This window comes from Sus scrofa, chromosome 13, assembly GCF_054392235.1.
Source record: "Sus scrofa isolate SSC_HxYL_T2T_F1_AM1 chromosome 13, Sscrofa_HxYL_maternal_Yorkshire_Landrace_v2.0, whole genome shotgun sequence".
Classification (NCBI taxonomy): Eukaryota; Metazoa; Chordata; class Mammalia; order Artiodactyla; family Suidae; genus Sus; species Sus scrofa.
The window spans coordinates 162533690-162546183 of NC_139395.1; the positions used below are offsets into that span (position 1 = coordinate 162533690).

General features: G+C 38.1%; 1 protein-coding gene across 50 annotated transcripts in view; it reads right to left on the reverse strand.

Annotated features, from left to right (window-relative positions):
• Positions 1 to 12494, reverse strand: part of PHLDB2 (pleckstrin homology like domain family B member 2) — a 248227-nt gene that overhangs the window by 29383 nt on the left and 206350 nt on the right. For 13 of the 50 annotated variants that reach the window (XM_084991318.1, XM_084991314.1, XM_021070391.2 and 10 more), the window contains 5 exons: positions 11800 to 11955; positions 10004 to 10114; positions 7011 to 7100; positions 3272 to 3415; positions 70 to 210 (listed from right to left, as the gene is read on the reverse strand). In XM_084991318.1, the coding sequence (XP_084847444.1) occupies positions 70 to 210; positions 3272 to 3415; positions 7011 to 7100; positions 10004 to 10114; positions 11800 to 11955 (642 nt within the window). Of the gene's footprint in view, positions 1 to 69; positions 211 to 2492; positions 2679 to 3271; positions 3416 to 7010; positions 7101 to 10003; positions 10115 to 11799; positions 11956 to 12494 lie in introns of all 50 variants that reach the window. The other 37 variants (XM_084991333.1, XM_084991331.1, XM_084991319.1 and 34 more) reach the window with 5 other exon arrangements.

A 12494-nucleotide genomic window follows, 5' to 3' on the forward strand; every position in this document is an offset into this window, starting at 1 on the left:
GCATGTCAGTCAACATAAAGATAAAAAGACTCACTGAAGGTGAAGCCCGTGGTTCTCCCCATGTCCTACCTTTGGGGTGGTGCTTCTCCCCATAGTAGCACTGCTGAAATGTGGGGATATGGAAGGTGTGGTTTTCTTTCGAGGCAAAGTATCACTCAGATAGAGGCCTTCTTGGTGCTGTTTTTTCCTTTCTTCCAGACTTCTAAAATGCTTTGCATGCAAATGTAAATCAGAACAGCAAAACTTGACTAAATGAAATGGATCACTGAAGAAATTAAGAAGTAAGCATTCACAAAGAAGTTTTGGAATTTTTAACACAGAATTCCAGAAAATTATTCAACTTATACTTGTGTTCATTCATCAAGAGACTTGAGCTAGCATTTGGTAAGAGACCTTGACAATGGAAGAATTTATTACTGAACCTAGAAGATTTTTTTTTTTTTAAAGTCACTCATTGCTTTCACAGTAGTGCCTGATGCCTTGGGGCTTCAGGACAACTTACAAATTATTATGATGGTTGCCATGCGGATGGCGGAACAGCCAGTGGACAAAGCAAGTAAGCAGTTTCTCCCCTTGTCTGTCTGGACAGTTCTGTGTGATGGCACAGATCACAGTGTGAGGACAAGAAAAGGGAGAAGGAAGAAGACGAAGAGAAAGAGTAAACAGGGAAGTTGGTTTAAAGCTGGAATCATATTTCAATCACATAAACACATTCCAAATCCACATAATGTTTCCATATAAGGCATCCTTCTAGATTTAAAAAAGATCTTGCCTAAGGAGCCTCTACAGTAATTCCTCACATTTAAAAATCCTCCTGTTGACTAGTTCATTTTTTTTTTTTTTTCAGATTCCTAGGGCAAAATTTTTGCCAACTTGAAAGTTATCCAACTTTTTTTTGCCCTCTCCCTAAAATGTCTTCCATAGTAATTTCCTAGTTAGAGGTTCTTTAAGTTTGATCATTTTTTTGTACTAAACTCAGGCTTTTGAAATATGTAAAAATTAATGCAAATTTGAGTTATTAAACTCAGTATCAGTCTTTAAACATGCCAATCATGAAGAGCATCTGCACTTTAACTTTACAGTTATCCATTTATAACAGATATTTATTAACCTAAAAGCAGTGAGGAGATTGGATCCTTTAACTAACAGTAATAGACAGTAAAGGCACCTATAGGAAAGGTAAGGGCTGGCCATAGCAAACCAGAGCTCACCTCCCTATTTTTGGAGGGGAGGTCTACTGACTGACTCCTTAGGGTCTTCTGTGCTCATATATACACACACACATATATATATAGGGATTTGATTATAATTGAAAGAAATCTCAGAATAGAGTTTTTTTTTTTTTTTTTTTTTGGATACTCAAGCATGAGTATGCACTGAATGTACTAAAAGGAAGGTAACTTTTGGAATAATAGATTATTTCTTTAAAAAATGTTGAAATTGGAGAACAGACTTGTGGTTGCCAAGGGGTGGGGGGATGGGATGGACTGGGAATTTGGGGTTAATAGATGCAAACTATTGCCTTTGGAACGAATAAGCAATGAGATCCTGCTGTATAGCACTGGAAACTATATCTAGTCACTTATGATGGATCATGATGGAGGATAATGTGAGAAAAAGAATGTATATATGTATGTGTGACTGGGTCTCCTTGCTGTACAGCAGAAAATTCACAGAACACTGTAAAGCAGCTATAATGGAAAAACTAACAATCATTTAAAATTAAAAAAAATGTTCAATTAAAAAATGGTTGTTCTGTGGGGCAAATGCACTACTTATGGTGTGATCCTGGATAAGCCACTATCATCGCTGAGCCTCAGTTCCCTAAATATGAATATAGAGAGAGTATGTTTTTCACGGGATTGTTAGAAGGAAGGACTGAAATATTTGTAAAATGTTTGGGAAAATTTGACTCGTAGCTGAGGAATTATGTCTATTATTATGGCTTCAATAGCGTGTAAGGAAAACATTTTGTGTTGACACTGCAACTTTTTACAGCAAGGATTTTATGGAAATAAGTATTATGATTTTTTAAAATACCGGAGGTAAGCTGAAATATTTTGGTAGAATGGGAACTGAAGCAAGAGGATGTTAAACTAGCTCAAACATTTCAAAAGCAAGAAGAGGACAATCGAGGTCTCCAAGTTTCTGACAATCTCCACACTCTTAGGACCAAGGAAATGTCCTTCAAAAAAAGAAATATGTACCTTGCCTTTTTATTTATTTTTAAAATTTTCATTCTATTTTATTTTTAAATTTTTAATTCATTTTATTTTTTGACCATGCCCATGGCACATAGAAATTCCTAGGCCAGAGACTGAACCTGGGCCACAGCAATGACAATGCTGGATTCTTAACCCATTGAGCCACCAGAACTCTTGCACCTTGTGTTTTTAAAAAATACCTTTGGAAAAGTTGAAGGAAAGAGTTCACATAAGTAAATTTGTGGTCAAGGTAAAATTCTCAAACTCTAAATGCCAGCTCCTAATTACCTGCTGCTCCAGCTGCTGCTGCCTTCTATGCTTCTTAGCTGGCAGAGGAGGAGGTGTGTCATTTAAAGGGAAAGGGTCGACAGATGTAGCTGCGACTTCAGGCCAAGGGGCTGATGGAGGTTGAATGATAGGATGAGGAGAAAGGGTGGAAGGAAACATAAATCCAGAAGAGACAGGTGATCTTTGCTTTATAGGAGAAAGAAAAAGTATGTATGTGTCCATAAGAAATGAAAGAATGAGACAAAGAAATGAAATCGATAATCAGATTGTTTTGTTATTTTCATGTCACTAAAAATGGGTAGAATCTTTCAACTTAGCCTCCTTAAAACCCCACACTGAGCAACTTGGATCAGTAGGTGGTATTTTAATTTACTATTACTGGCCCCTCCCCAGATGTTTTAAAGCAGCATACTATTAAAAAGAAATTCATGCTGCAAAGCAAAATAGAAGACAAAATTTTACCAGAGAGGTGATTCAAACCAAGAGTATTAGGAAGGCTTTCCGGTTTCTAAGAAAACTATTGGGCTAAAGTTTTAATAGAGTTTCTTTTTTTAAATCTTACTTCTAATACTCTACTCTCTACCATATAGTTCATGGTTCCTGGTATTATTTAATAGAGCACTACCCTCAAATCAGTCTGTTTTTCAAACTCAGCATCGCTCTGGCCCTCTGGTCAACCAGACACGTCTTTCTCTCACACACCTTTGTTTTCAGTTAACCATGGGTGAATTTTTGACATGAGGAAAGCAGTGAATGAATGAAATGGCATGCCAACACACCTCTTTATTTTGTGGCTGGCTCACCAGCACAGCTGTGGGAGGCCCAGTGGCAACAGCATCAGCATCAGCAGGGAACTGAGTGGAAGGGGAGAGATTCGTGGAATTGCCACATGACTCGTTAATTTCATTTACAATGACATAGCCCTAAAAGGAGGAATTCAGAAGTTAAACACAAAGAAAGCAAGAGCAGAGGCATGCGAGGGTATTAATGCTCCAGTACAAATGGAGTTAGCTTAGAGCATCACAGCCAGATACCTGTGGTATTATCACATGTTTCATTAAGGCAATCATCAGCTATTAAAACGGATTTAGGGTGCTTCATCTTGAAAAATGATATGGTAAACACTAAAAGTAAAATCTTGCACAAAATCAAAATGACTTTATTATAAATAGCCCAATACCTTTGATTTTAAAATATCCAGTATCAGCATACATTCTGTTGATGGAATAAGGTTGTCACTACACAGCATTTAAAGCAATCACATGCAAAAATAAACCCGAGACATAAAATCGACAATGCAATCACTCTCAAATTCAACAGCCTTTTCTGCAAATCTTTATTTTGAGATTCTCCCTTCTTCTGTTTCCTGACACATTAGAGAGTGAATAAATGTAGACTAATGACTATTGGGTTTTGCACCAAGACATTGATAAAGCAGTAATTTATTTGTAATGGAATCTAACTTTTAGGCATCTCCAATAAAATGAAAATAAAAAAGACCTTGTAGTCTTGTGAGCTTTTCCTAACAAGACAATGTACACACACACACAGAAACACCCTAAGGTGAAGATGCAGCTTGGAGGGTGTTTCAATTTAAGGCAGCTTCCCCAGCTCCCAACTCTATTCCTAGGACAGAATTTCCAGTTACTTTTAAATTCAATGAGTCAGTTCTGGCTTCAACGTAGAGAAAATACCCATCAATCAAAATCTATGAATTTATATTTGAGGAAAAGGCACTTATAAATTACCATGGAAGTAATCGTACAGAACAATTATGATTTTCACCACACCAATGAAAAAAGAATAAAGGATATAAATTAATACATCTCTTTTAAATGGAAACTGAGTTAAATTTAACTCTTGGGTTCTTCTATTTGCTCATCAATTCTTTCAAAGAGTGATTCCAGGAAAGGCAAGATATTGTTATACTGTTGAAGCAAAATTTTCCAGGCTGGAAAGCAAAGTTTTGACTGAAAACTTATAATTCTGACAAAGTAGAGAAAGCCAGAGTGGACTATTTATAAATTGGAGGTATAAAATGCTGCTGAATTTGGTCTTGCACTTCAGAAAGGGGCAGTAGAAACTATGCGAAGTTTTTTAAGATTAAATCAAAGAAAGGAAGTTGACAACTGGGTTATGCAATTTTATTTTTTCTTTGAGAACGAATGAGAATAAAGAGTAACAACTTTGAGTTATTGTTTTGTGAAGTTTAAAGATAGTAGAATCTTTCAAAAGCAAGGTTTGGTTCCTTATATGAGTGACAGACTATATATAACTTAATGAATTACTTCAAAAATGTATGGCATTTTTCAAAAGTGGGACTTGTTTAAGAGTTAGATATAAATTCATCACTCTTTAAAAAAAAGAAAAAGAGAGAGGGAGGAGAAAGGAAGGAAGGGAAAGAAACAGAAAAAGAAAGAAAGAGGGTTTCCATTCTGGCGCAGCGGAAACGAATCTGACTAGGAACCATGAGGTTGCGGGTTCGATCCCTAGCCTCACTCAGTGGGTTAAGGATACGGCATTGTGGTGAGCCGTGGTGTGGGGTTGCAGATGTGGCTCAGATCTGGCATTGCTGTGGTGTAGGCTGGCAGCTGTAGCTCAGATTCGACCCCTAGCCTAGGAATCTCCATATGCTGTCAGTGCAGCCCTAAGAAGAAAAAAAAGAAAGAAAGAAAAAAGAAAGAGGGAAGGAAGGAGGGAGAGAAGCAGGGAGGGAGGAAGGAAGGAAGGAAGAAAATCAAATCCGCTTGACATGAAAGAGAACACAGCTACTCAACAAACACAATAGTTGCAGACACACAAATATGGTAAAAAGGCCAAAGGGTCTTTTTACAATAGGATGGCTGCATAGAATAAGAACAACTCTTTAACAGACGGGAAAGATTATATTCTTCTAAGAGGTAAAGAGAAGCCACAAGTCTTTCAAACTCAGTACGTCCAGAGGCAAACTGCATGTCTTCCATCTTAAATCTATTCCTTCCCCATCTTCCCCATCTCAGTAAAAGCTACTCACCATCTACCTCATTATTCAAACTGGAATAATGACAGCACTGCTGACAACATCCTTAATTTACTTCATCCCCATAACCAATCTATCAACAAGACCTGTCAACTCCACTTGCAAAGTATTTCTGCATCCAGCTAATTCTCTCCACCTCTCTTCCTTTGTTGGAATCCAAGTTACCAGCAAATCACAGCCATACTGGTTTCCCAGCACCTCTTCCTTATAATCCAATACAGCAGCCCAGAGTGGTCTTTAGCAAATGGACCTCAAATAATGCCACTTCCACATGAAATAAATCCTATTTTTTTAACATGATTCAAAAGACCCAGCCTTGGCTCACCTTGCTGACATAATCTTATTCCACTACACTCCATTCACAACCACACTTTCGCTGTCTGCCAGCTCTGTGTTCTAAATAATGGAGAGAAACTATGAAACTGAAAGGTCTAATACAGCTTGTGTGGAAATATTTCACAAAATGCTTCCCAACATTTATTTCATATGCACACACACACATTTCTATGTAGGATTCCTAACTCTGCTGGGTTTTATAAGTAATTTACAAAGGGTCTTTTTGTTATTATGCAAAGTTTTATGCAGAAGCAATATTTTTCTTTAGTTTTATGAAAAAAATTAGGAAAACTATTTTCTTTCTCAGTCAGGGTTTTAATTTTCCAAATTAGAGTTAAAATATTCTACCACTGTAGCACTGTATCCCTATAAAAAGATATTTGGGAAAGGGTGGTGATGGGGAATGGGGAAAGATGGATGTTAGGGATAAAACAGGTGTATAGTTTAATGTCAACAGGATTTTCCAATTTAATGGAAAAACAACAGAGACAATATTGGGGGAAAAAGAGATGTTTGGGAGTGTTTTCATGTTCTAGAAAACTTAAGAGAAAGAGAAATGAAGTAGGAAAAAGGAGAAACTGAGAAAGGAAAATGCAAGAAGGAAAGAATTTTTTTTTCTTTTTACAGCCACACCTGCGACATACGGAAGTTCCTGGGCTAGGGGTCGAATCAGAGCTGCAGCTGAGGCCTACGCCACAGCAACAGCAATGCAGGATCCAAGCCACATCTGGGACCTACGCTGCAGCTTGTGGCAACATGGGATCCATAACCCACTGCACAAGGCCAAGGACTGAACCCACACCCTTACCCGCATGGAGACTACGTCAGGTTCTTAATCCACTGATCCACAACAGGACCTCCAAGGAGAGAATTTAAGACTAGTTTTGATCTGGATCCTAAATTTTTTGAAACTCCAAGGTAAACTAAAACATCCCTGTTAAGCAAAGTATACACACACACAGAATACATCTGCATTAGACACAAAGATAATTCCTGAAACACTCAAAGCATAAACAATGAAAGGCAGGAAAATCATCCAAGCATTAAGTACTTTCATAAGCCATTTCAATTAGTGTTTTTTCTAGTCAGCTAATCACGTAAAACTGAGGTACTTCTCCTGAGTTCTAAGGTGACGCAGATGGACATGTAAAATCACAGCTTACCTCTTTTAGCGTATTGGGGTTGACAGGAAACCCTTTCCCCCCAGAGAGGCTGGAGTATTTCTTTTCCAAATTACAAAGATTTTCCTTTTCCTGAAGGAACACAAAATCTATTAAGTTGAGTCAACATTGTATTTCCCTGATGACTAATGACATTGAATGTTCTTTCATTTGAAAGAACATAACTTCTTTTGTGAAGTGTTTGAATTCAAATCTTTCATCTGTTTTTTTAAAATTTTACGTGTTGCTTGTTATCTACTATTATTGAGTTTTTGATATATCCTGGATATAAGTCCTTTGCTTTTTCCTCTTTAAGAATCTTTGCTTTCTCCAAGGCCATGAAGATGTACTTGCACATCTGTATTTTCCAGATACTTTATCACTGAAAGTTTTATGTTTAGGTCTATAATCCATTTCTAATTAATTTATATGTATAATGTGAGGATGGATGGTGTAGAGGTTCATTGTTTTTTTCTCATATTCACCTAGGTGACCCAGCATCATATGTCAGACTTGCCTTTCCCTACTGGATTGTCTTGGAGCCGTTGTCAGAAATCAAGAGACAGTATATGTGTGGGTCTGTTTATGGACTCAGGTTGCTTTGATCTACTTGTAGCACCACACCCTCTAAATACTATAGCTTTACAGTGAAACTTGAAATCAGATTAAATCCTCCAACTTTGTTCTTTTTTTTTTTTTTATTTTTCAAATTGTTATTTCCCCAATACATTTTTTTCCTACTGTACGGCATGGTGTTTCAGCTATTCTATGCCCTTTACCTCTTCATATATAGTCGATTCTCATCATCTGCAGTAGTTGTGTTCTAAAATATTGCCATGGACACTGAACTAGTGAATATTGAACCGCTGTTCCAAGGGGAAATACAGGGTTGGGTTCCTGTGGGCTTCTGGTCACAATATTTTCATCAACTGATCACTACATAACTTTGTTTTATGTCTGTTTATGTTTAAAGACATGTTATTTAATATATGGTGTTGACTCATTAACATTAAATTCACAGCCAAGAGCACTGTAACTCACACTGGGAAGCTGTTTATCTAACACATGTATTTTCACCATAAGGCACATCACAGGAACCTTAGGAACACCAGACATTCTTTAGCACTTGTGACCCATTTCAAAGAGCAACGAAAAGCACAAAATGTGAAAACATGGCACTAAATACTCCACAAAAAGGACGTTTGTTTACAGTATGAGAGCTGAAACAGAAAGGCAGAGCCCTGCCTTATTCAATCTTAGCTGGGAACCTGTATGTCCATCGAGTCACTCAAAATTTTCACCACTCTGTGCGTGTCCATCAATGAGTTTCATAACAAGTATTGATTTTAGGGTCACAAATAAATTTTAGTGAGCAGGTGGATTCACAAATATGAACTCCGTAAATAATGAAGCTAGACTCCAAATCTTAGCATCAACTTGTCAATTTCTACCAAAAAATAGTCTATTGGGATTTTCATTGGAATTGAGATACAGCTATCAATCAATTTGGGAAAATAAAAATCTTAAGACTTATGAACAACAATTTTCACACTAGAATTATATTTTCTATATTTTAACCAGGAAATAGTATTTACACACTGTGCTTACCCATTTTTTAAAAACCTATTTTTCCTTTTTTGGCTAAAATTCCAGAAACTAATTAGATCCTATATGTTACAGGATCCATTTTAAGCTGTGCCTTTGAATCCTGTGTGCAAAAAGGTGGTGAGGAGGCTATTGGCACCAGAGTTGATCCCCAAAGTGGAGGTTAGGGTTGGAAAATACAACTCCAAGTGGAGATTTCTAAGCGCTGAAGTAACAAGAGGAGGGGAGCTGGCTACAGAGGCACCTGGAGTGAACCCATCGTTGTATGTAAAGGATCAATTCCTCCCTCTTTTCAACCTAAAAAGGGCTACATAGCAAAGATGGGAGTGCTCCGACTACTTTCTTCTAGGTGGGACCATGGTACAGCCTTATCCCGAATCCATCATTCAAGATTTGATCTTCCTCCTGCACTCCACTGAGTCCACCTCATATTTTCATGATCCTAAGTGTCACATTCCTAGGTAGTGGCCACCATAAGAGGCTCAGTCCTGAGACTAGTCCCAACAACTTTAATTTTTAGTATCTTATCCTGAAATTAAGAGACTGTGTCAGAAAACTAGGCAGCAGGCTGAGCAAAGGAAATCCTTTACATGTAGCCACTTCAGGTACTGGGTAGATGGGGACACAGTCCCTTTGGTGAAGATGATCTTGTCACCTATATAGGGTTTCTATCTTGAAAATCAGACCAAACTAAATCCAACGTGGCATTTGCCAGGAAGACCTACATGCAAATAACTGGAGTTCAAAACACTCAGAGCAACTGAGCCAAAATATCTGACAGCAGTTAAAAAAAAAAAAAAAGTATAGGAGTTCCCCACATGAAGCAGAGGAAATGAATCTGACTAGGAACCCTGAGGTTCAATCCCTGGCCTCACTCAGTGGGTTAAGGATCTGGCATTGCCATGAGCTGTGGTGTAGGTCACAGACTCTCGGCTCGGATTCCGCATTGCTGTGGCTCTGGTGCAGGCCAGCAGCTGTAGCTCTGATTAGATGCCTAGCCTGGGAACCTCCATATGCCACAAGTGTGGCCCTGAAAAGCAAAAAAAAAAAAAAAAAAAAAAAAAGATTTTACCTATTTGATAAAAAATACGAATTTTTTTTTTTTTAAAGAAAATCTGAAAACATACGGATTTTCCATAATTTGGATCATCACACTGTGCAAAAAAGCATGAAGAAAGTGACTTTGCTTATTTTCTGAATTATTGTTAATCATTCACAGACCACCAGCTTATTACTACTGTGAAGGACTGAGTAAAAATATATGTAGAAAAGTCTTCCTTAAATTGCAATTCACTGGTATTTCTTACCAGGCACTTGTCTTGACGGAAGCAACTTTCTCTGAGTTGGAACCTGTGTTTTACCACAACCAGTTCTGAAAAGGAAATACTTACTCTTTGCAGCATCATTATTAAATTATTCTTTTCTTTGACAAAATGATCTTGTTCTCTCTGAGCCTGCTGGACAATGTGATTAGCTTGCTTTTTCAATGCAGAAATTTTTTCCTGGGGGAAAAAAAATGGCCATAGAAAGATGAACATTATATATTCAAAGGTTTGCCAGTCTGTCCTAGAAAAGAGAGCAAAAGTATTTATAACTGGAAGCACAGTGACCCATTCCATTGATGGTAGGTAGGCAGTGATTATTACCCAGAGACTGTGAGGCAGTCTTTGAACTCCTAAGCTCAAGGCTTTTCTTCACCTAAGGCCAAGTGATTTAAAATCTATTTCAAGAACCCAGAAGTCAACAGGAAATCTTGTTTTAGAATATAAATGAATCTTTGACATCATCCTAGGAGATGCCTCAAAGGAAAAAAACAAGGGAATTTTTTATTTAAATCCAAAGTTAAAGAAGTCACCTTCTCCATCATCCTTTCCATCAATTTCATCAGTTTAGTACAGAGCACTGGGGTGTGATTCTAAATTTTGGAGCAAAAGCTGAATTCTGGGCTGGATATCTGGGTGCTCAGGATTGGGTGGGGGCAGTGATGCATACCATTCCATAAGGCTATTCCTGATGGTAATAAACTATCAGCCAACTTTGAGAACTACTGAGCAATGGAAACAGAAAAATTCCAGAACAGACTGCTCACAGAATGATTCTAAACTGAGTTACCATGATTGCAAAATCAAGTAAATTAAAATGAATATCTAGAGTTATGTTTCCTTTACCTTGGTTTTCACATAAAATAAAAAATTAGGGGAGTTCCCATCGTGGCTCAGTGGTTAACAAATCCAACTAGGAATCATGAGGTTGCAGGTTTGATTCCTGGCCTTGCTCAGTGGGTTAAGGTTCCGGCGTTGCCCTGAGCTGTGGTGTAGGTCGCAGACATGGCTCGGATCCCGAGTTGTTGTGGCTCTGGTGTAGGCTGGCGGCTACAGCTCCGATTAGACCTCTAGCCTGGGAACCTCCACATGCCACAGGAGCGGCCCTAGAAAAGGCAAAAAGACAAAAAGACAAAAAGACAAAAAAAAAAAAAAAGCTATTATTCATAAATCATAAATGCATCTACAGCATCAAGTAATAATGACTACAATGTCACTGTTTATCTAGTTTGGAGCACCATTTGGCAGGTAAATGGCTCCATAATCTGCCAAATGTGACACGTGGTTAAAAGATATTCAGATACTGGACGTTTCCTTGTGGTGCAGCAGTTTGGGGATCTAGCGTTGTCTCAGCTGTGTGTGGCACAAGCCTCAAGTGCCATGTGGGTTTGATCCCTGGCCAGGGAACTTCCACATGCCATGGCTGTAGGCAAAAAAAAAAAAAAAAAAAAAAGTACTGTGGAAGCATTAAAAATAAAGAATAAAGATATTACATATAACAGATATACAGACAGATGACACACACTGTAAACCATGTGAATGTTCATTACTGTCATGTAGTTAGAAGTATTTTGACTTTTTACTTTGAAGGACACTTAGCAAAAGTAGCTTTTTGGGAAGTTTCCATTGTGGCTTAGCAGTAACAAACCCAACAGTATCCATGAGGATTCAGGTTCAATCCCTGGCCTTGCTGAGAGTGTTAAGGATCTGGCGTTGCTATGAGCTGTGTATAGGTCACAGATGCGGCGTGGATCCTGAATTGCTGTGGCTCTGGTGTAGGCCGACAGCTGTATCTATGATTCAACCCTTAGTCTGGGAACTTTCATATGCCGCAAGTACAGCCCTGAAAAAAAAAAAAAAAATACCTTTCTAGTAACAATGTTCCTCTGATATTCAGCCACTTCCCGCAGGAGCTGTTGGGTCAGGTTCTCCTTTTCCTCATCCAAACGGCTCTCACGCTCAAGCTGCTGGAATTCCAGGTCTTCAAAGTGTTTGCTCTCAACATCCAACAGATCAGCATCCTATGTTGAAGGAATGAAAACAGGACATACCAGAATGGCTGCAGGCTTCTTAATGTGAAGGAAAAGATGATTAAAAGCAAAAAGCCCAAAATATCTTTCCAGTTACAACACTGACCAAGGTTTGAACATGATAATCCTCCCTTTGGAGTTACACCCCAGAGCAGTATCTTAGAATGAAAATGAAAGGCACTGGAGTAGAGGTGGGAGGGCAGAGTTTATTTCACTGATGGATTTAGACTGCTCTATAGATGCAGGAATTCTTGCCTTAAATAATACCAGGTGGCTTTAAAACAGATCGTATAAAAAGAATTCAGTAAAAAACCTAAACATTATATGCAGATCAAAGACGGGACACAGTCTCCTGAAATAATTCCTGTTTCCCAAAAATTTTCAAATGAAATGAGACTTAAGAGATTAAATTCAAGATTCCAAAGGTGTCAACCATAAAAAAGCTTCAAAAGTTGGCATACATAACAGATCTGAGATCGCTAAGAGGGATATATGTACCCCAAATGGCTTACAACACAATCCGCTAGGAT